Raw genomic sequence first — 24268 nt, forward strand, 5'->3', positions numbered from 1 at the left:
AAGCCTAATTGGTCGATGTAAATGATGTCTCATCAACTTAGATGTATGGGGATGAATAGGTTCAATCTCCATCCAGGCGAAACCCCTCGTACCCCTACGGAGTTCAATATGCGCATTCTATGATGACCTGCACCATATATGGAGCCTCGAGAAGGACGATACTGTTAAGATATATGATGACGAAAACGGGAAGAAGAAGCCGATTCCCTCCAAGATTTTGGTGACGCAGTAGATTAACATGTGAATTGGAACCATGGCTTTAGGAGCGTACATAGCATACATATTGATCTCGCTCTTACCGAAAAGAAGGCATGCTGAGAATTGGATGTCAGAAAGACACTCCCGCTCCACTAGCAGAAGCTGCACTCTCCTTGAGATCAGTGTGGCTGATCTTGAAATCCATTCATTGACCAAATAAGCTCCCGTCCTCAACAACGCCGCGTTTCCTTCGATCATCAGTTTTTCTTTTAAGTTCCTCAGGAATAAAATTCAATAAGATGGGCAGGGTTCGAATCATCTGGTTGTATTTCGGGTGCGCAGTTGCTATCTCATGTAGCAAGGCTTCTCCGTCGCTGAATAAATCACTGCGATCTCCGAATTGATTTTTAAGGAGGGGCAACCGTGCTTTGCAAAGCTTCCCAGTCATCTGTAGGGCGCCACGTAAGTAATTGGACCCAGTTTCATTACCTTCAACAAGGTTCTGTTTCTAAATGAGGCTGATAAAATACATTGGCTGACCATGTGAAGGCTTTCGCACTCTGTTTCGCTTGCAGAAATCTCGGTGATTTTTTCACTAGTGTGATGTAGTGTGGATTGGTTCTCTCTATTAGAGTGAACGGCCCGCTTAGTCTGCCACTCGGGGGATGTTGTTTCTAGGTTATTTTGCTTTGACAAGCCTCTGAAATCCAAGGGAACCTCTGTAATGCCGACACTGTTTGCCTCTTTGGGCAGTTCAAGTGGAGTACGCAACCCACAGGATGTTAGGGATAATTCGTTTGGCGCGACAGAAGACAGAAACATAGAATGATCTTCATTATCTTTTTTCTTTGGTGTAACAGAATCCATTGGGGTTTGCCTTGAGTCTCGAAACGGTATAATGGGCTTTTAGAGGAAAGATTGGAGAACTACTATCCATCCGCCCTTTATAGCTTTTGGAAAAGAGATGGGGTCTGAGTCATTCCAAATATTAGATGAAAAGTAAATATGGGTTGACAAGAAAGTAATACAGATTGAGGAAGATATCCAGTCTACAATACATAGTTACGTAAAACAAAGAGATTGTTCATTTAATTCAGATTTTCAGTCGCATTGTCCTATCTTGGATGCTTTGGTCTGCCAACCCCATTTTAAGTGGGTTGACCCCCCGCCATAAATAGAGTCCTTGTGCTAATCACCCAGTATGCCACTGTGGCAGTTTTGGTTTCGACGCCTGTCTCAGCTAGTGACGTGACAAAAGTGGCTGGTACCTGATCAAAGAGGAGTTGGGGCAAGATTTGGTCCCGTAAAGCAGGCAGGGCTGGGAAAGCCTTCTACATCCCTTCGACACGAGCTCCGCTTTCTCGACTAACGGTCCGAGTCCCATGCTTTTTCTCTGTGCCAATGACTGACCGTTTCGCTGAGTAAATGGTACTGTTATATAGCTTTCGTTACATTTTTAATTCACTGATCACCTTCGCACTTTCCCTCTAAATGACATACAATTATGTTCTCACATAGGTTCCCGAACTTTAAAAAACAAACGCCCTGGTTTTAGCTGGGAAGCATAAAAAGCCAAGGTCGTCAACGTGCTATATCAGCAATATGGTTAAAATGAAATGAAAGGTGACTGAAGTGTGATAAATACTCAGGGATTGGAAGGTCGGAGCAAGCTCGGGATAATTGGAATTGCTTGTCGCCCCATTTTTCCTCGTTACAACTTGTCACATTTTTCTGGGATGAGCTCGAACTCAACTTGTAAGCCATTTCACTCCAGTCCTTCGCCCCGGGGCACACACAAAACACAGAAAACACTATACAAAAGGAGAAAGAACCTTGCCGATATAGTTTGCGCCTTGGAGCAACCCATGCACCTTTTTGCTGCCAAAATACAGTACCCGTTTGTACTCATGATCCAGGCCAGCAATTGATGAGGTTACATCAGTGGTCGCCGTCAACTCAGTAAACGCAAGTTGATCTGTGGTACACTATTTGGCACCGACGTCTGTAATTCTCCGAGATAACATCTATCAAGGTCAGACATAGAAAAATAGAAGGTCTCAAGATCCCACATCAATAAGAAAAATCAACATCTTGCTCTGATTTTCCCATTCCAGTTCGATATCACCGCAGGCAGTTTGCGACTCTCCATACCACTGGCTCCAATTCTCTCCATTTTTGACCTTTATGGCTGTGATGCTGCCCACAGAATTTCGACCGAGTACTAGACCCTTCAGATCAGTTGATGCGCAGCTATGCGTCCTCATACATCTGACAGCGGTAGCATTGCTGGAGGCGGTGACTGCCGTCAAATAACTGACAGTCGTGGTTGCTTCAGTAGATTGCCAGACCACGTAGAATGGCCTGGTTGGCGGCGTATGGGTCGGCGAACTCGATCAGGAGCTTCGCCGACTCTGGCCGCGTTTCATCTATTTTCCTCTTGGTCATCAGCCAGTCAATGTAAACAATCTCGGCAGCGGTGGAGATTCGTCTCACGTTCTCGCCCTTCAGCTGTTTTCGCGCATCCTGCGCGGACGGCGAGAATCGACAGGTCACGCCGTGGGCGACCACAGTGTAAGTCTGTCTTTTCCGTGCCGCGTTCTCGCCTAGCACCTGGCATTAGGTGTCGGGAGACCCGGCGGGGCAGCCTTGATGAGGTCTTCGTAGTCTTTGATGTCATCTGTCTGGATGAGGACGTCGCCACTAGGCAGAACTCGTGCTGCGGAAACGACTCAGTCTAGAAGTCTGATACTAGGCTCGGTATTGCCTAGCTCCCTAGCTACGTCATTGATGGATCTGTTCAGCCGTTTAACGAGCTCATCTTCTCTCCTCCGAAGAGGGTCGACGATGGCACGGTCAGTGCCGCGGACGGTTAGCTGAAGGTGCTCGCGCATCATTACTGGGGCAGGTGCACTGCTGTTACTGCTCAGATCATTACTCGGGACCGAATTCCCATTGGTCTGCGTTCTGCTCATCCATCCTGACACCATCGAGGTTTGTGTTGTCACGTGACTCGCTAGCGCATCGCGATATGAGGTCGGTCGGGGGATCGGGAGGGGATTGTCGGATTTGGTGGTTGCTGCTGTCTTTGCGGCCTGGACTTCGATGGTGTGTTGCATTCTTGATATCATATCGGAGTGCTTTCTGTCGCGCTCGGTCAGCAGGGCGCGGATGCGTCCTAGTTCTTGGAGCATCTCGCTGTCGCGCATCTTGGTCGTCAGGGACATTACCGCGTCGAGGAATTCGACGAATCGATCATGAGGAGGAATTCCGCCTTCATCAGCTGTAGCTTTCCACCGCTGGGTAATATTCAGGAGTTTCTTCGCATGCGCTCGTGGTTCTAGTTCCACGTGGTCGAAGTTTGGTCGGCCCACGTGGAAGGCCCCTTTTTCCTTTTCCCACCCATTGGCGGCCACCGCAGAGGCGGAAAACGTAAATTTGGGGTCAACTGATTCGTCTGATTGTGGAGAGTAAATTGAGGTAAGTTGCGAAGCGCCAAACCTGCGGTTTCTGCAGTTCAGGTTTCGCAAAGAGTTTTTTTTCGAAATATTAATGATGTTGTCTCCAGTTCGTCGCACTCTCCGGCTGTCACTTCGAAGAAGCCGCGCTGGGTGCACCGGGCAACTTCTGAGAGCCAAAGGCGCGTGACGAACCACCTGCGACAGGAAATTGTACAGTCGTCATGGGGTTAGGACCTCGCGATGCGGACGGCCAGATATTCATACACTCCGCCGCTCAGTGTGAAGGCGGTGGGGTCGAGGGCGGAAGACGTGATGGAGCACGCGTCGTAGTGACGCCTTGGTCTTATCTGGATCCGACGATGAAAGGACTCCCAACAAGGATGTTTCACGGGTGGCGATGGGCTGCTCCTATGTACAATGGCATGAATCTAGTAATGGTATTCGTGTACTGGGGCACAAGAATTGGCGCAAGTAACTGATATAGCGCAGCAGCGGGGGCGATAAATCACTCACATTATCAGGAAGAATAGACCTCTCAAGCTTCTATACAGCGAAGCACGCAATCGGTTCGCACCTTTATTTGGCCGCTCGTTTGGTTCATATACCTCACCTACGGTATACGTAGTTTAGAGCGACGGGGCCAGGAATAGTGTGTAAGCCATGGCTTTGCCGGAGCACTGACTGGGATGCTTAATCCTCAAGGGTCACTGTCGTTCATTAGCTTGTAGATCGGAGAGGAATCTCAGGACTCACCTGTTCTGGTGGACCAGGGACGAAGAGACAGCAAAGAGCTGTGATCCTTGCGCTCGTGCATTTTAGTCGAATGTCCTCGGTTCTATTGAAATCGCATCGTCTTCCTGATTAGTAGAATTCAGACACGCCAGGCTAAGATTAACATACCTGCGACGTGGATATTCGCGCTTTGTCTTGGGAATAAACATAGAGGCTGTACAGTAGATCAGCTCAGTCGGCTGCTATAGCGAAGACATCTTTGCATAGACACTTTGACCGGCTAATCCAAAACCCGTATCTTTAATCGGCTGGCGTGAATGGCAGTGCATCTGGTGGGAATCATATCTTTCACAGGCACTGTCTGACTTGCTGGTCCGCAATGTATTCTACAAATGTCAGCACAGTGGAGATTCCGTACTGGGTGGGGGAGAACTTATCAAGTGACTCAGACACAAGCCTGCTCGACTTTGCGTAGTCAAGTGATCAAATTGTAGAGCAAATCGCCGGGGTAGAGGACATATTTATAGACTTCTCGGCTTCTGACACTCACAAGCCCGAGAGAAAGCGTTGAAGGACATTTATGGTTATTAAGGGCTGTTAAGGCCCATATCTTCTTTTACCGCAACTATTTGCAGCGATATCCTCGATGCCTTTAGATGCTCAGCGAGAGAGACGAGTAAGAGTGGTGTTAAGAAAAAGGGATGCTAAGTCGGTTAAGAAACGTTGGCTAACTGTTGAATCCTTCACGCCTCTCTAAAATTGAGGCACTAAGTGCTATTCAATCCACAATGACAGGCTTATATTTCGTGTTCTGATACCTTATCTATAAGCGACTCAGCGTTAAATCACCGAAAAATGCCTAAAATTTCATCCCCAGAAATCATAGACTTTTTTCCCTAGCCTCGCTTTAGTGTTATATTGGTTGTGTTAAGCTGTGGGTCTATCCGTCTAGACTACGGAAAGCGAGGTTATAGTACCTGTCAGGGATATATATGAAGCATATAGGATGTTTAGAGGAAAGATCTGCGGGACGCAAATGGTGCATATAGATTCCCCTAAACGCGAGGAAGCCTGTTCCTTTTGCTTCCTCGCACTACGTCTTGTATCTAGAGTTAACTATAGTTGTTCTTAATATTGATTATTTATCTTTCAACACTATCCACCTCTATATATACGTGTGACCCTCATAGAATCAATAGGTTAACTTTAGGAAACTTAAAAGCATTTCTAGGAGCTACCTATCCCCTAGGAAATACAATTTAGCTCTCGGGGCTTTTACCAATTTCTAGGAAAATGAAGATCTACCCCTAGGATCTTTACTCTACGTTCCTAACTGAATATAGACTGGCTCTAGGAACATATTGGTTAGATCTAGGACCTATTACCCTCCTAGGACCCTACTTCTAGATCCTAGAGTCAATATCTTACCTTCTGGGTCGCGGAAAGCGCTCACAAGACATCCGCACAGACATACGCACAAATATGAGAGATTCGACCACCCCGGAAGGCTTGGCCATAGCCCCAGGAACCACTTATGATTCTAGGAATTGATAACGCGGTCAACAGGAACATGGCTTTGGCTCCTCGAAGTGGACGTAAAAGGCCCCAGAAGCTACGTAGTGTTTCCTGGGGTCTATTTGATTCCTAGAAACTGCTTATATGCTCCCAGAAACCGCACTAAACTTTCCGGGAGCGAGAGAACCCCCAGGGCCAAGACGTTCGTTCCCGGGGTCGGTAGAGCTGTCAACAGGAACGTAACTGATTTTGTGAGAGTGGGAATGGAGAGTGTACAAGTTACGTACGTTTCCCGGGGCTATGTGGTTACTGGGCGGCTCACATGTTCCAGAGTCAGTTTTTGAAGACTTCACGGCCGCCAATGTTGATGGATATTTATGCGGAGCACATCGTCAACCATCACCTGTCTTTTACATCAAGCCACTCAGAATACTGCTCCAATGTTGGCCAACATCGGCCGGCTAGTCAGATCCAGCGATGGCCATACTTTGATTCCAACTAGGAAATTCAACATCTAATCTCAGCAACTGCAATATAATCCATTCCTTCTCATGACCGTCCCCGTCGCACCTCTCTAGTGTTTTGGACTCCACCTCCCTCATTCTTCGATAATCATCATGATATTTTGTATTTTGCGATTGCTTTTATTCGTAAACCTTGCTGCCTCTTCGTCACAGCCCTACTATAGTAGGCTGTTGGAACCGCCTCCTTGACTGGTTTGTAGCTCGGTCCGTGTTCTCTGCTAGTGACCCCGTAAGCCGCATACGGCAAAACGCACGAGAGACATAATGATCACTAGAGATCCGAAAGCTGCCTGGCCAACGGATCCATAATACATAATCTTGTAATATGGAATGTGGCTCCTGTCAAAAAACTCAAAGGATGTCTGAAAGCCGTGGACGCGGCTGGCAATCCAGGCCCCCAATGAGAGCACGATCATGCTCACGACGATTTCAATGCAACCGTAGTAAAACCGAGCGGCGCAGTTCTCTTGTAGCCACTTTGAGTAGATCACAAGGACAACCCCGAAGATGGAAAACAGGGCTGAGACCAGGGCCACAATCACCATGCCATCGACGACGCTGTCCATGAGATTTTCGAATGTGATGTCCAAAATAGAATCGCTCGGCGTCACGAGGTCGGATTTAGCACGGTCTCGCAGGAGGACCGCAAAGTGCACAGTGACCGAGCTGAGACCACACCAAGTAGTGAAAGTTTGTCAAGGACAGTGAAAAGGCGTATCGCATGGGGACGGCCTGAGACATTACTCGGAGTATACGAGGCTTTCCGAGTCTATCTGTGACAACTGATTATGCCCCTTTGGTAACCTATCAGACTTCGTAGGGGTAAAGTAAAAGTCGGGCATTTTCGTACTGTTGAGCATCAAGTGGAGGTTGCAGAATGGAGTCATGTTGTTGACATCGCGTCGTCATGGGGAAAAGACCAAAGGGTGAATGAGCTTTGCGCAGTCCGTGAACGGTATACGCAATTTCGAAGGGACTGAGACTGCGTCAGAAGAAAGAGTCGGAAGGAGCGTTTAGGGAAGCGGAAGTCAAGCCTTGGATAAGCCACCAAGGATGACTCGCAATGTTTGGAAATGCACGCCTTCTAGCTGAATTTTCAGGTCTTATTGTCAGCACGAGAGGCCTGAAGAAAGCGATAAGTAAAGGTTAAGAGTTGGGCGCCTCTTAACGATAAAACACATTCGATTAGTCGAGAGGAGTATTGATGCGCGGATGAACACATCAAGAAGTGGAGAAGTGTTGAAGTATTATGTTGGAGAATGGCGTTGTCGATATATCCTAGGCAGAGGTCTGGGTCTTTCATTCCATTTGAGTAATAACTATTCCTGTTCATGGGGGCTTGTGATGATTGTCTAAATTGTATATGGTCCCATAGATACCTAGGTAGCTGCAGGTCATTTCATTTCTCTACCAATCTGATATAATATGAAAGACATTCAAGACATACTTTAAGGAATAATGAAATACCCTCACAAAGACGGCATTTTACCCATCTCAGTCAGACATGCGCTTGTTCCCATGCTTCATCGAATCCAGTAGAACGAACCCACATTGGCTTACTTCGCTCGTGAACAGTAGAGTCAACAGCTATCGAGCAGTTAGTGAGTTGGTATGTAACGTCAGGTCCTGCTGCTTACCTATATTCCCAATCCTGAGCCACATATCTCCGTTTCTCTCATATGCCTGGCAGACTTTCTGACCATGCGCCAAAGCCCGTGTTAGCTTGGCTAGATGTCCACCATCGCTGGGATGGGCAATGCTTCGTGCGAATATCTGTGACCAGTCTCCTTTCAGAGGATAGTTGGCCACCTCATCCAGCAGAGGGTCCGGCGTTCCACGTGAAGTATACATCAGGAGGTCGATACGTCCCTTCCACTCCAGCATGCGCATCTTAGAGCGCTGGTTCAAGGCCGAAAGATTGATAATCTTGGAAAAGAAGATGGAAGAATTGACGCAATAGATCAAGAAGAAATCAAGCTTCATCTTTCCGGTCAGGCGCTGGGCGGCACCGGTATAGTAGACTAAGAAAATTTGGCAATAGTCCCTCGCTCGCACCTCTCAAACAGTATCATGTGGTACTCCCAAGATTAAACTTACCGACTGTATTGATCATATCCGCCAACCGCTCATCCATTTGATCCTCTGACACTGTAAATTTAGAAGCATACTTCAACATCTGCTCCGGTGCTCCATAGAGAGCACTCCATCCTTGATCTTATTAGTGTCAGACCACTGAACACTATGAACAAGGGCCTTGTCTGTCCGCATCTCGCTTATAAGCTGGAGCAGCGACTTATGTCCCTGCTTCCTGATGCCGCCAGCCATTTTTTCCGCAGGTAAGAAGAACGCACGACCCAGCCAGTCGTCTTGTACTGCTGTTTGAGCAAGGCCTTGGGCTACAATGGCAGACTGGTTGAATTCAACGCGAAACCGAGGTGGATGAGTGGGTGAACGAGGCCTGAATGGATTAGCTCGAGGAAAGCAGAACAGCAATATAACCTAGTATAAATACTTACCAGCAAACAACCGACACATCATATTCTCAGCTCGCTCGTCCCCGGCGAATAAATACTCCCCCAAGACCCGACCAACGCCCTTTGCATCGATCTCATGCTGGAAGAAAGCGAGGTAATTAGAATAATTTTCTTCCTTCCCAAGATGCTCCTGGAACTTAACGACATCGTGCATGGATTGGATGACACCTTGGCTTGCTGGAAGGGTGGGCCTCTGGTAACACTTATTCCGTTCATAGCAAGCCTTGATATCTTCCGGTGCTGCGCCAAGTGCATAGATACTAAGGAGCTGATGCGGTATGTGATCTGTTTCTGTATTAAAATAGACCCTTGGGAAATTCAACTTGATAAGCGCATACTATGAAAATGTTGGTCATTGAAGAAGACGTGGTGGCTGGCCATGTCTTCCTGCAAAGCCTCACCCGCTGTCCGCGCGGTCTCTTCCCTCACATCTGAGCTGTAGACGCCCGTGTCTGTCACCGGCGACAGATCGATTTTAGTAGCGGTGGCCATTCTCGCGTATCCCTACAGAGTTGACGGTATAGCCTAACGTCAACCATGACGTCAATAGGAGAGCTCATCGCCGTATGTTATAATAATTTACAAGCCCGGCATGGATTTTTAATTCAACTGCGTAATTGCCCCCACTTCGGCCCCCTATTATATCGGTCCGCGTAGCTTGTTGAGTGGGCGGCACGGCTTTCCATCCATTCAAAACGTCCGCTCCCGGCAGCCCTGTCATTGCCGGAAGCCCATCGCCGGCACGATGCCGCTTTCGGTAAAGGAATGCCAGGTTTTTGTTGCCTCGAAGCAAGTTTAAGAGTCGTGACGCTGGATTGTACCGGTGGTTGTGCTGTTGTGCCAAGCACCCACGGTTGATTTCGCTAAAATCTGTCATGTCCATTTCCCAGCCCCCGTTGTTCGAATGGTACTTCTTTCCTGTAATTTCTCGCAGCCAGTCAATGTTGCAGTTTAAACTCCTTTTCTCCATTTTGTTACCGCGAGCCCCTCTTTTCGGGCGTGAGGGATATGCGGCATATATGCCCTTGGCGTTGCAGTTTGGATTACTTAGCAACTGAATGCAGCAGGTCGGCGCGGTGAAGGGAAGTAGACCAAAACGAAACCATCAAATCCAGTCCGTCCCACGGCATCACGAGCCTAACCGATATCAACAACGATGGGGAACTTGGAGCTTCTTCCCACAGAAATTATCTGGATGGTGGTCTGCCACCTTTCCCATAATGAAGTTAAGCGTCTCTCTTTGACCTGTAAGCGACTGAGAAGCGCCTGCCTACCCTATTTGTTTCGGAGAGTCGGCTTCGATTTTTCAGAGAAGGGGCTTGGTGCATTGGAAAGCCTGCTACATTCATCTTTAAAACAACATGTGGTTTCTCTCCACTGGGTTGTTCCCGAGTTACTTTTATCTGGTAAGTTTCCAGATATTTTGCCAAATTTGTCCAGGGTTGAGTCCATGTCAGAAGTACGCAGTCGTACAGCCTTTGAATCCAACCTACTCACACAATCAGCCTATGCGGATGCTCTTGGAGTCTGGAACGACTTTAATTCTAGCGAGTCTTGGATGGGAGGGGATGATACTGAGGGCAATTATCCGTTGTACAATCTCGTGTTCGAGATATTTTGAGATCTATTTTCGGAGCAGGATCGTATCATAGCTAGGCACAGAGACTTGGATTTGCTTTCCTTTGCTTTCCAACAACTCCCTTTTCTTGCCGAACTACGAATAGGATTTCGCCAAGTGTCGGCCAGAGCGAGCTGGTTGGAATGTTTCCTGTGTGGGTATATGACCCTACAGGAAAAATCCTATGAACACCATCTCCAGGTGATACTTGATGCTCTTGATTCAGCGAAGAACCGCCGGAGGTCCTTTTTTCCGCGCAGTTCGAATTGACGACCTAACATTACCCAATGACAATCCATGGCGGATGCCTGCACTGCAAGAATTGAGGACATTACTTGTCAAGCTTGTGAGAGACTTCCCGGAGCTAAAGCTGGTGCGAAGCCACGCTGCTTTGGAACTACTTTCACAGAACGACTCGAGAACGCTTCATCTAGAACTATGCACCATATACGTGACCCGACGGACTTTGGAAACTTCTCTTCGAAACAACAGCTCCTCAATACACTCGATTCGTGTACATGACGTTGAGTTTATCGAGCAGGACGGGAAGGAATACATCAAATTACTGCCTGTGAACGCCTACAACATGGTTGATACACCCATTAAGAAGGTCAAGAGCTATTGCCGCCTTTGTGGGTGCCAAGAAGAAGTACGGACAATATTCATAGACCATCCATGATGGCGACTTCTCCCACTCCAGATAAACACTATCAAACACAAGACCCTTTGCGGCCGGTCTATATGTCTTTCTTGGTCAACTTCAAGACGCAATGAATTTGCGCCTAATCGGCCCATTCGCGACGAGTCCACATGCGTTGATTGCTCGGAAATATATCTTCTGGAAGCGGCTTCATTTGCGGGTGTTAAGGGACACGATGTTTTGCGGCAAGCAACCAAGAATGTAGAAATCAGGAACCAATGTCAGTGGAAGCGGTAAAGCAAAATAATCGCAACAACTTGATCTCAGAAGTAGACTGGTCGGTTTTCCACCTATCAATATGTCCATACGCTGTTAGGTGCTATTGAACATTTATCAGCCAAAATGAGCAATTACCATCGGTGACGACACGTAAAATGAGACCGTAGAATTTATTTTCCCGCTATTTATTGCAGCAATAGCACGTAACGTTATATATATTACCGCCACTTCGATACTATCTTCAAGTAATCGCTGGAGAGTCATCACATTATCAGTCTGGTCACGACGTGGTGCAATGATGTCTACGGCCTTTAGTGTCTCCCGCGACTCCCGACGAAGTTGGTATCGATGTCTTCCTCGACCAAGGGCCTCCCTGTTATTTCATACCGAGATGAGTGACTAGACAGCCAAAGCGGTGTGCCTACGTACCCTTTGTCTTTACAGTACACGTTGGCCTGGGAATGTCAAGAGCAGCGTAATCACATTCGGACAACTGATTTGGACGGCGAGATGAAGTAGCGTATTACCATTCCGGTCATGGAGAGCATGGTAAGACACTTGCGCCCAAGGTGCTGCTTGACAGCCTCTGATGAGCCATACAATATTGCTTGATAAAGAGGCACTTACTGTAAAATGCTTCCTGGACCATTAAGTCAGACAGAGCCTGTCAGAGATATGGTCCCCAGCAGATCAACCGTGCCAACCAGCCGGCCGATCAAAAAAACAGACCTGGTTTGCTGGTCAAGGCATATTTTCCGCGCGAATGGTACCGCTCCGGAACATTACTGTACTGCAACGCGGCATTCCAGGTGCGAACTGTACAAGGAGACGACGGAGCGCGTCTGTATCTGCGATCGACTGTATTGAATTCAGATTCGGAGAGTGAAGACCCATTGTTACTCGACGCAAGGGGTCAGAAATGTCGGGACGGGCCGAGACGCGAACCCCTGAACCGCCCGACCGCGACGAACACGAAAAGTCACCGCCACGATTATTGAGACCGAGACGCACCACCAGACCGCGTAACAACTATGACCAAGAGCAAGAAATCGAAATCCAGCAGAGAAATGCGCGCTCTCAGCAGAAGAAGAGAACCCGGGGCAAGCCAGTAGCCCAACGTGAAGCGGTGATTTCGGACGACGCGTCGACTGAGAGCGACGACACGAACGCCGCCAATCTTGTGAAAGAGCTCGTGAAACTGAGGAGAGACATCAAACGGCGAGATGATTCACACAGAGGGGAGATGCAGAAAGTGCAAGAAGAATTGCAGAAAGTCAAGGAAGAATTTAGCGCCGCCCTTACAGAGGTTCAATAGGAGCTGCAGACCTTGGCAGAGAGACCCCTTCCCGAACCATGCGCGCGGAACGGCCACGATGAGATCCTTCGTAAAGTCCAATCCTTACGCGAAGAAATCAGATCCCCCGCCCCCGCAAGCTCCCCGTCCTATGCAGATGTCGCCCGTACCCGCCCACTCAGTCACCCGAGCAACATACGGACTCTCTCAACGTCGAACACAACACCAACCACTTTCACCGACACGCTGTACTGCACGATAGACACCTCGAAGATGACCGAAAGCGAAAGTGAGAAGGCATCCGCGGGTTCGACCAGGGCCACAATCGAGACAGAGATCCGGAAGATAGACGATCACGCTTACTGGCGCTGCCGCGCGGTCACTGTAAGTCTAAGAGATACCAACCGGATCAGAATCGCGTGTCGCGATAAAGCCGAACACCAGCTAGTAAAGAAAGTGGCGGAAGCAAAGATCGGTGCGGGAGCCCGGGTGCTCCGGGACGAGCTCTACCCGATCAAGGTCGACAGCATCAAGAGGACCGCAGTACTAGATGAGAACCATGAAGTTCTAGCAGGAGCGGCGGAAGCCCTGGGTGAGGAGAGCGAAACTACCGTCGCTAAAATGACGTGGCTGAGCAGCAAGGAAACCGCAAAGCCCTATGGATCGATGGTCGTGTACCTAACCAAAGGGACTGATGCACGGAGGCTCCTGGCCGATGGATACTTCCATGTCGGAGGAGAATCCGGGACAACCAGCGTTTTTGAGTATCGACCACGACCGGTGCATTGCTACAACTGCTAGGAGATTGGTCACAAGGCATTCCAATGCAAGAAGATCTAGAAGTGCGCAAAATGCGCGACGGAGGGCCATCACCACAGTCGCTATGATCACACGGTTCCGAAGTGCGTTCCATGCGGTAGGACCGCACGAATCGTATAGCAAGAACTGCCGGAAACTCTACCTATCACGCCATGAATAGGTCACTCCGGATGATTCAGCTGAATGTGAGGAAACAGGGAGCAGTGCATAAAAGCCTAATGAACGACGAAGATACTCAAAACGCAGTGGCGTTGGCGATCCAGGAACCCCAGGCGAGGTGGATTCAAGGCCGGCTCTTAACCACCCCGATGGGACATCACAAATGGACCAAGATGGTGCCCTCCACCTGGAGGGAAGGGAGATGGGCAATCCGAAGCATGCTTTGGGTCAATAGGGATGTAGAAGCGGAGCAAGTGCGGATCGAGTCGCCAGATCTGACAGCGGCTGTGATTCGACTTCCCGAACGACTTATCTTTATAGCATCAGTTTACGTGGAAGGAGGGGAGGCGTCTGCGTTGAGCGACGCATGCGATCGCCTAAGAAAGGCCATCACAATGGTACGGCGAGATACAGGGACAGTGGTGGAGATCATGATCAAGGGAGATTTTAACCGCCATGATCAACTTTGGGAGGGGACGATGTGTCCTTGAGTAGGCAAGGCGAAGCGGATCCGATTATTGACCTCATAAACGAATTTTCACTCAGTAGCCTGCTCAAGCGAGGCACCAAGACATGGCACGGCGGAGGACAGAGTGGGGACTGCGAGTCGACCATTGACCTTGTCCTGGCCTCGGAAAACTTGACGGACTCCATGACTAAGTGTGCAATACTTGGGACCGACCACGGCTCGGACCACACCGCCATTGAGACTGTATTTGACGCCCCGTGGCCGATCCCAAAGTATCAGGAACGGCTTCTACTGAAGAACGCGCCATGGAACGAGATTAATGCTGGAATCGCGAGCACCCTGGCCGCCACTCCGTCGGAAGGCACCGTACAGCAGAAAACCTATCGACTGATGTCTGCGGTCTCGGATGCTGTGCACAATTTAACTCCGAGAGCGAAGCCGTCGCCACACGCGAAGCGGTGGTGGACAACTGACCTGACACAACTGCGTAATATATATACATACTGGCGAAATCACGCTCGGTCGGAACGACGGGCGGGGCGAAAAGTACCCCGGTTCGAAAAGATGGCCCAGGACGCGGCGAAACAATACCATTATGCCATCCGTAAACAAAAGAAGAAGCACTGGAATGAGTTTCTTGCAGACAACGACAACATATGGAAAGCAGCGAAGTATCTGAAGTCCGGGTGGGATGCGGCATTTGGGAAACTACCGCAGCTCGTCAGAGCAGATGGGACTACCACCGCTGACCATATGGAGCAAGCAGAGGAGTTGCTTTCCAAATTCTTCCCACCCCTGCCGGACAATATTGACGATGAAGGGATCAGACCACAAAGAGAGCCAGTGGAGATGCCGGCCATCACCCTAGAGGAGGTAGAACGACAGCTTCTTGCAGCGAAATCGTGGAAGGCGCCGGGAGAGGACGGCCTGCCGGCGATAGTTTGGAAGATGACGTGGCCCACGGTCAAGCATAGGGTTCTCGACGTGTTCCAGGCGTCACTGGAAGACGGCATGTTGCGGAGACAATGGAGACACGCGAAGATTATACCGCTCAAAAAGCCGAACAAGGAAAACTACACCATTGCGAAGGCATGGAGGCCAATTTCGCTCCTCGCGACGCTGGGCAAGATACTGGAATCTGTGGTTGCAGAAAGGATCTCGCACGCTGTGGAGACACACGGCTTGCTCCCGACCAGCCATTTCGGAGCCCGAAAGCAACGGTCCGCGGAGCAGCCGCTTGTGCTCTTGCAAGAGCAGATCTACACAGCGTGGCGTGACCGACGGGTGTTGAGCTTGATCAGCTTCGATGTCAAAGGCGCCTACAACGGTGTGTGTCCAGAGAATGAAAGCGCGAGGCATACCAGTTGACCTGCTCCGGTGGGTCGAAGCGTTCTGCTCGGAACGAACGGCGACCATTCAAATCAATGGGCAAGTGTCGGAGGCCCAGAGCCTTCCACAGGCTGGCCTATCTCAGGGCTCGCCCCTGTCCCCGATCCTATTCCTCTTCTTCAATGCAGACCTCGTACAGGGACAGATCGACAGCCAGGGCGGAGCGATAGCGTTCGCGGATGATTTTACCGCATGGGTGACCGGGCCAACCGCCCAGAGCAACCGGGAAGGCATTGAAGCAATTGTCAATGAAGCGCTCGACTGGGAGGAAAGGAGCGGAGCGACTTTTGAAGCAGACAAAACAGCCATCATACACTTTGCTCCCAAGGCTTACAAATTGGACCAGGGGCCTTTCACTATCAAGGGACAAACCGTTGAGCCCAAGGACCATGTCAAGATCTTAGGCATCCTCATGGACACGAAACTCAAGTACAAGGAACATATTGCGAGGGCAGCATCCAAGGGCCTGGAGGCCGTGATGGAGCTTCGACGACTTCGGGGTTTATCCCCAGCGGCAGCGTGACAGCTATTTACATCGACGGTGGCGCCGGCCGTGGACTACGCGTCCAATGTCTGGATGCACGCGTGCAAGGACAAGGCCATGGGGCCGATCAACCGCGTCCAAAGGGTAGGAGCGCAGGCGATTGTAGGAACATTCCTCACAGTCGTGACCAGTGTAGCAGAGGTGGAGGCCCACCTTGCCACTGTTCAACACCGTTTCTGGTGACGAGCCGTGAAGATGTGGACGGACATACATACCCTGCCAGAAACCAATCCTCTCCGCAGGAATACAGCACGGATCAAGAAATTCAGAAGATACCATCGTTCGCCGTTGTACCAAGGAGCAGACGCGCTGAAGAACATCGAGATGGAAACACTGGAAACCATCAATCCGTTCACATTGGCACCATGGGAATGTACGCGTACAGGCTGGCGTTGAAGCAACTCCGCAGTCACCGACCGTACCAGGCGGGTTAGTCCAGATCGCAACCAGCAGTTCAGCACGGAACGAGCTGGTCGGATTTGGGGTGGCGATCGAGAGGCAGCCACCTCGGTATCGAAAAATGAAACTGAAGACCCTTTCCATCACATTGGGTGCAAGAGCAGAGCAAAATCCGTTATCCGCAGAGCTAGCAGCGATGGCACATGCATTGAACATGGTAGTTAGACTAAAAGATTACAAATCTGCTTCTTTGATCGGCTGGCATGGGTGACATAGTGGAGCTGATGGGAATCACATCCTCAAGCACTTTCTAGCTTATCGATCCACAACGTAATTAAAGTATAGATGTTAGTATAGTGGAAATCCAGTAGGTCAAAGGGAAGAACTTATCAGGTGCCTCAAACCGAAGGCCTGCTCGGCTTCGCGTAACTAAGTGGTAGAATTGTAGAACGAATTGCTAGGGGAAGAGGACGTACTTATATAGACCTCTCGGCTCCTATCGCGTTCGTGCTCTATTAGGGAGCAAACGTTGGACACGACGCCTATCCTAAGTGAGGCCTGTTGTAACCCATGCCTTCGTCCTACCGCAATAGTTTACAGCGAAATTCTTGGTGGCATTTTAGATGCTCACCGAGAAAGACATGCTAGAGTCATCTTGAGAATGAGTGAAGTTGGGTCGGTTAAGAAACGTTGGCTTACTGTCAAATCTACGGTCTTCTATATCGGCGCACTGGAAGCTATTTAGTCTTGGATTTCACGAAAGAGCACACATTTTCATGACTAAGGATCTTTTCCTAGCCTCCCTTGAGTGTCGGTCGTCTGAGCTGTGTGTGGTTCTGTCCTTGAGACTGCGGAAAGCGTTAGGCCACGGTCGCGCGCGCGCGAGTGCTTCGACCTATTAACCCGTTGATGCTTGGCCATTCTTGTTGACTGGAGTCAACTTTTGAACTTGTGACCAGTGTTGAGATACGTTGTTCTTTAAGTTCTTTTTCAATCCTCTAAATTTGACTCTATTTACTTTCGGGATTTCTGAGCTCTCCAACGAATGTGGGAAACGTGTTGTGATTGAATATATATCTCCTGGACCGTTCATCACTAGTGAGCCGCTGAATATGAGGTACACTTACTAACCATCAACACCGCGAGATTGATCACCATCACCATCACCATCACCATCACCATCACCATCACCATCATTGAACGAGTTGCTAACAGACCGCTGAAAGCCTTTAGGTTGTAGTCAAAACTCGACTGCGTTGATTGACTTCGATGGCAATAGTGAGAGTGCGTACATAGCCAGCTGTGTTTATATAGTTAGTCTATAAAAGTCTCCAAGGGTTGATGGAGGCAGTATTGCCCAGACCCTTGACTTTAACTGGATGCCCGAACAGCACGCCATACCAAGAAAAAGAAGGAGAACAGCAGCCCAGTAAATTGCCAATCCTTTGTAAAAAAGACGAGTCACAGGAAGCTTCTGGTCATGCACCAATGGCAAGTGAAACGACTCGGGTTTCAATGCTTTTTGCAAACCATTGCAGCTCTCTCCCTCGCAACAGGACGCAGAAACAAGATATACCTTGGTGATTGAACCTTTCCAAGCTATTTTAAAGGTGCTAGCAGACCTCGAACGCGACGATCCCCAGTTTGCATTTCTAGCAGCTCGACTTGTCGGGCTCTATCGACGCCTATGGGATTATGCGTGTCTAAGAACATTGATGGCTAGAAGCTAGAGCAGAAAAATCAAATACTGAAGGAGGGTGGCACATACCTGATTGAAGAGAGGGACGGTCTTCAGCTTCGCCACGCAGCCGTCTCGGCTGCGCTTTTTCGAACAGGCATTGAAATCATCTCGGGATTCATTAACTAGCGTACTCGATGACTAGAACCACCCTTGCAGACTTAACCTACAATGGGCCCCGGACAATTCAAGAGGAGGTTGAGATGAGGGGGCTGCCTGTTCGGGGGCGATGTGACCTATTTTGTTAACATAGAGATACTATAGTTGACTTTATAAATCGATCAAAATCAACGCTTGGAAAACATCTTCTAATTCTTTAACATCGAGTATTCACCGTAAGAAGGGCTTCTTATGCCCAAAGATGAAAATGGACTATTGTCTCAACCCTAACAGCCACCAAATACCCCGATTCCTCAAACGCAGAAACCCCAGAAGACTCCCAGCATAAATCAACTCAGCGGCAAAAAGACAGAGCTAGACCACTAAACACAGAGCAATAAGTTGCTGCTGTGCTTAAAGGGAAATAGCGGCGCCACCAATATGTGAATTATATTTAGGCAGATTACAGTAGTTTGCCCCGGACACATGGCCCTGGTTCTTGCTTGTTTGACAAAGTGTAAAATTGCCTTGTAACCACCGGCTTGCCTCACCATCGTTAACTCCTGGATTAGGAAAGTCCCGGAAAAATCTATCGGGTACCTCACACTATTGGGCATTTTGAGATGCCGTTTGGGCGGAATTAGGCGAGCAGCATCTTTTCAGGGATTCAATTTCGTTTCTGCGAGCATCGCTATTATCGATATAGTACATGCAGAAGTTGATCGAGCTTTGTGTTGCGCTTGGAAGCGCGGGGAGAGTCTGTGGTGGGTCTCCCCACTTAGATCTAAATATCGCCACTCTCGCTCTCGCCCGATAGAACAGGCACTCGCGTGAATTATCGCTTAGGGGTATTGTGCAAGATAAACCTTATTTTTATTTTATAACGAAGTAACAGCAACTAAATGACGTTCACAAACGTCTGGCTTCTTCAACAGCCTTATACAGTGCTATCGAATAACATAGCCTTATCCCGATGATTTGGAAACTGCTTACAATGAGTAAGGTGGGGGCTAGGTTGGCTTTTCCCCGGGGCCTGATATTGTATTGTTGGCACCTTATAGTCTCGAGAAAGTGTTCGTCTGTAATTTTCTGCTCGTCGTTGCCTAAAATCAAATGTTGTTGCCCATCTTTTCCGTGTTGGTTGGCTGGTAGGGCGGGTCTGGTTGACTGATGTGTCCGCTTGTGTTGGATCTTCTGTACTTATGGTATCGTCATGTCACCCTGATACGCACTACTCATGTAATAGTCTAACCCTAATGCATGAGTAGTGCGTATCAGGGTGACAGAACAATACCATCGGTACAGGGAATCCAACATTTTTCAATCTATTGCGTGCATCTTTCTCGGCTTTTCTGCGCTCGCGAGAGGTAGCGAACCTCAGCTGGATATTAACGCCCGATTTATTTTCTAGGTATGGCCCACGCAATTTCACGCGTCAACGTTTAAGAGTACAGAACCGCGAGCATCCAAACGCTCTCAGCCGAGGCAACCGTCACTAGGTCAGTATTAGCTTCGACAAGAGGGAGGCATCTAATTGTGTTCTTTGCTCCGTACGACTCGTTCTTTGTCATAATTCCACGAGGAGTATGCTTCGGTTCAAGATAGAGCTAAGTGTGGGCTGTGAAGGGACCGCTGAAAGAACATGTCCTATGTACGGTCCTATATAATAGTTTATCTAGACGTGTCTTCTATCGCTTAGCAGATACCTTTAAAAGGGGCATAGGTCCACCATGAACAGTCTCCATTCTCACTGTCGGCAGCTAGTTTGGAAATATATCCACATGCTCGAGCGGTAGCATACCTGGATATTGTGAATGCGTTGGCTCTGCTGTGATATGAGGCTAGTGTAGACCAAGAACAAAGCTATACCATCGGAAATAGTTCTAGAGATAGTATACGAGTCATCGAGATGATTTAAAAATCATCTCGATCTTCAGTGTTTCTTTCGGAGTAAATGCTTACCTGTGAGCCTTCGGCAGAAATAGTATACCGGCAAAGCGTGGACATTGCTGAGTTCTATGGCCCTAGCAGGCCGTTTCAACACATCGGAGAGGTGATCAAATTCATCAAATTATAGGGTTGCATAGAAACACTTGTCCACCAAGCCATTATTAGTGTGGAAAATAACTTGGCTAGCTTATTGAAGTCATGGATCCCCTACCAGGCAGGTCTTGGTGAGGTCGATTGCATAAAACCCGACTGAACAGCAATAGTGTGATCATGACCCAGACCCTCTGAGAATGACTTAACCGAAGGGTTTTTGCCTTCGTTTCGGCCGGTAGTGACGTAGTTTGTCAGTCCGATTTGATCATCGAGGGCGTCCCTCTTTATCTTATCAAACCCGTAATCAAATGTTGGCCCACGGCCGCCACTTATATTGGCCGTGGAGCGCTCTTTTCCCGACTCACCACGTAGTCTGCGCGAAATCATGCCGGAATTTTCCGATTGATGACTAGATAAGATCGATCGGTGGACGAGTCGGGCAAGGGGAGCGAGATGGGGGAGATAGGCACAGACGACCGCGACCGATGGCTCAATGGTTGACCAGATAAACACGGGTCCTATCAGCCAAGTCACGTCGACGGCACCCATAAATATAGAAAGATAGTGGATTCGTACGATACTAGCGACATATACACTATGACAAATTAGATTGGCTCCGACCACGGATGACGCTTTGCAAGAACGAGGAGGGCACCCACAAGAACCCGACAGCCATGATACAACATATTGCTAGCTTTTTCCTCGCAGTCATTTGTAGCTTGATTATGCGCGGGAAAGGAATGACGAGAATGATAAAATCATTCAGCATATTAAGGATACCCGCTGCAAGAAAGAATTGGTTGACATTGATGCATTCTCCCTGAGTACCGCTGAATTGCGTCCAGAAGTAGGTCACCGGCTTGCAAGCATTGCCCATAGTCACCCAGATGATTATGGGGTAAGAGAGTGTGAGAAACGTGCCGAATATAAGGGCCGCTCTCAAGGTCGCTTCTAAAGGGGAGAAGACTCGGCGATAGAAAAGTAGAATGGAGAGTCTGGTGCAAGTGCAAGAAGAAGCGTAGACGAACGTGTAAGAGAATAGGAACTGAATAGATGCTGGCTTAGCAGATTGTAACGTGTTCGGGGGAGGTGGCTAAACTGACTGTGTATAGGTGCATCAATTCGTCTAGCGTGACCGACCAGATGTGTTTCCCGGAACTAGTACCGCCGCCTAGATACACATTTGCGGAGTTAACAAAAAGGGTGCTCTTGCCTCACTAGGAAGTCGGTTTCTCACCTGCCACACTTAATCCAGTCGAGGCACCTATACAAATCTTCGAGCAGAATTTCCAGTCAGTGAATACGGGGTTGAGACTGGCCCAGGGTGAACTCACTAGCGCTATGATGATTGCCTAGTCATCGGCTATCAAGGCATTCCGGAGCGCAATTCGAGCAGTGAAGCGTAGTATCACCGCCGCGACAGCCAGACATAGCATGGCAATGACCACACCATTATTGATAGAGACTTCGCTGGCAGTGAGGTCCACATCCGATGGAGCCGGCCCAAAGAGGGCACGAATTGCTGGATCCTCAGTCATAGCAAATTGTGCTTATTAACCCTACAGAGTATTTCACCAAACAGAAGAAGCGCGAGGTAGATTCAGGTCTTAAAACTGACAGCCAAATGAAACGGGAGCTTCGGTAACTATCAACTTCCCCTAGAGCGTAGGAAGGCAACAAATCCTTAGACGAGCCTGAAAGAAGAAAAGTTGACAGCCACGTGAGGATGCGACTAGGATACTCTATATAGTTCCCAGACTAAGACTTTGACAGGCGACGGTGACAGCTCCGAAAACGTCGTACCCGGACTGCAAGGGCCTGTCTAGGCGAACAAAAAACCTATATCCACGAAAAGGCAGGTGGACTTACTGATGAAGGGCGGATAATGGAGCCTGTTGGGGACGCTAATTGTTTGTTGAGCAAATAATATTAGGATGTGCGACCCCAAGTGCAATAATAGTTATACGTGCGCTTAGCTCACGGTTTTTTTGCCGTCCGGGCGTCCGGCCCGAGACGACAGGCCCACTTTATAACAGGTCCACTGAATGCTAGCTAAATCCAGCAAGATCGAAACTATCTGTTTGATGACTTGTTGAAAGGATCAAACAGACAATTACTATCTAACTGCTTAACGAAAGTATTTGAATCGAGAGTCTCTAGAGCCATTAATCGAAGCTAACGCGATCCTGTAACAGGACTGAGTGGGGCAGCTGTCAGCACTAACTTGTGCCGAAATTGCGATATTCAACCTGGCATGGCACTAGTCACCCACTAAGCATCATATTCTTTTAATAAGATCTGGAATCGGATGTCCCTTCCTAACAATCCCTATTATTCCTGTTGAACCCCCGGTCGAGGAATGTACCCTCAGTGGCAAATTCACTGCTTCTCTTGTACTTACGCTTCCAAGTTCCCCAAATCACCTAAACCAATATGAGTCCTAAAGTGACCAACCGAGCGATTCCGGAGCTCACCGCTTTGGAGCGCATTGGGCCTAAGGGCTACCTTCGTTATGTCTTCCCCTTTCAGCTCTAGAAGGATTATGACTTGGGTGAAGTTGCTAGAGTCCTTCAAGCCGGATACCAAGGTCTCATCCAACGAATCCCAGAGGTCGCATGCGAGGCTATTCCCGATACCAACTCGAAGCAAAAGGGTGTCTTGAAATTCCAGCTCCAGGAGAATGACGACGCGCAAATCATCGTGGTCAAGGACCTCCGTGATTCCCCTGGGCCCGGCTACGAGGAGTTGAAATCGAAATTCTTCCCCGTCGCCTCTTTCAACGCCGACACCTTTTGCCGCCGTTCTGTTTGGCCCTCGGCCGGAGACCGACTGCCAATCTCTGCCGTTCAGGCCAATTTCATCTGCGGAGGAGTCATCTTAACGTGGTGCATCTTGCACATGGCTGGCGACGGTACATCGTTTTATACTTGGATGGAAGTCTAGGCGGAGGAGTGTCGTCGGGCAGCGGGGCTTAATATCTCGGATGCGGTTCAGCTTCCAGAGGCCCTTTAGAAAGACCGCGAATCAGTAATGCGACCTTCCGGACGCAATACAGGCAAGCTCGAAAACCATCCAGAATACACCCTTCTTCCGTTCACACCCCTAGGAGCACCACCGAAGATGGCATCCCCAAATCACCGTGGTCAGATCTTCTATTTCTCCCCGGAGTCTTTAGTAGCGTTAAAGGCAGATACGTCTGTAACCAATGCCACCAAGCCATCTGACCATAAATGGATCTCGACCAACGATGCTCTCTCGGCTCTACTCTGGCGTACCGTCGTGGTAGTACAGTCACCCCTGGAGGCTCTAAAGGGCGATCCTATGTCCGTTTTCAACATCGCCATTGACGCGCGATAACGGACAGATCCTAATGTGCATCCGGCGACATTAGGATGTTTCTTAGGATATATTGCGGTCTCGTTGCCTCTCCGCGAAATTCTGAGCACTCTGAACCTGGCCGATCTGGCCATTGAGATTCGCAAGGCGGTTCTGGGGGCCGACAAGCAGTTCACCGATGATGTGGTTACTCTAGTAGAGCAGCTTGAAGACGTTGACCGACTGGTCCCCACGGCTTTCCTGGACGTTCCCGGCTTTAACTGCGTGCTGAGCTCGTGGATTAACTTTAAGCTATATTCTTTGGAGTGGGGTCCCCTACTGGGCAATAAGATCGAGGCTGTACGAGTGCCTCATGTTGGTTGCATTAACGGTCTTCAGGTTGTGCTTCCGGTACTACCGGACGGGGGATGGGAAATCCTGGTCGGCGTGGAAGAGAGTTGCTTGGACAAACTGCTGAAGGAGCCCTTATTCACAAAGTATG

The 24268-nt window shown here is 49.0% G+C and overlaps 5 protein-coding genes across 5 annotated transcripts; 1 reads left to right on the forward strand and 4 right to left on the reverse strand.

Annotated features, from left to right (window-relative positions):
• Nucleotides 1-2529: 2529 nt before the first annotated feature.
• N7489_003615 (uncharacterized protein) lies at nt 2530-3422 on the reverse strand (the record flags this gene model as incomplete). Its single annotated transcript, XM_056709370.1, has 2 exons — nt 2530-2801; nt 2948-3422. The coding sequence occupies 2 exons, from the start codon at nt 3420-3422 to the stop codon at nt 2530-2532; spliced, it is 747 nt and encodes a 248-aa protein (XP_056573672.1).
• A 4503-nt stretch (nt 3423-7925) lies between these two features.
• N7489_003616 (questin oxidase family protein) lies at nt 7926-9931 on the reverse strand (the record flags this gene model as incomplete). The annotated part of the gene is made up of 7 exons (XM_056709371.1): nt 7926-8014; nt 8065-8448; nt 8525-8635; nt 8779-8823; nt 8944-9246; nt 9300-9465; nt 9545-9931. 7 exons carry the CDS (start codon nt 9929-9931, stop codon nt 7926-7928), a joined length of 1485 nt encoding a protein of 494 aa, XP_056573673.1.
• Nucleotides 9932-20565: 10634 nt separating this feature from the next.
• N7489_003617 (uncharacterized protein) lies at nt 20566-21328 on the reverse strand (the record flags this gene model as incomplete). The annotated part of the gene is made up of 2 exons (XM_056709372.1): nt 20566-21046; nt 21111-21328. The coding sequence occupies 2 exons, from the start codon at nt 21326-21328 to the stop codon at nt 20566-20568; spliced, it is 699 nt and encodes a 232-aa protein (XP_056573674.1).
• A 475-nt stretch (nt 21329-21803) lies between these two features.
• On the reverse strand, nt 21804-21989 carry N7489_003618 (uncharacterized protein; the record flags this gene model as incomplete). The annotated part of the gene is made up of 1 exon (XM_056709373.1): nt 21804-21989. The coding sequence occupies one exon, from the start codon at nt 21987-21989 to the stop codon at nt 21804-21806; it is 186 nt and encodes a 61-aa protein (XP_056573675.1).
• An 895-nt stretch (nt 21990-22884) lies between these two features.
• On the forward strand, nt 22885-23808 carry N7489_003619 (uncharacterized protein; the record flags this gene model as incomplete). The annotated part of the gene is made up of 3 exons (XM_056709374.1): nt 22885-22960; nt 23009-23362; nt 23507-23808. 3 exons carry the CDS (start codon nt 22885-22887, stop codon nt 23806-23808), a joined length of 732 nt encoding a protein of 243 aa, XP_056573676.1.
• Nucleotides 23809-24268: the final 460 nt, after the last annotated feature.

The sequence above is a fragment of the Penicillium chrysogenum genome (assembly GCF_028827035.1).
Source record: "Penicillium chrysogenum strain IBT 35668 chromosome Unknown utg000001l_segment0_segment0, whole genome shotgun sequence".
NCBI lineage: Eukaryota > Fungi > Ascomycota > Eurotiomycetes > Eurotiales > Aspergillaceae > Penicillium > Penicillium chrysogenum.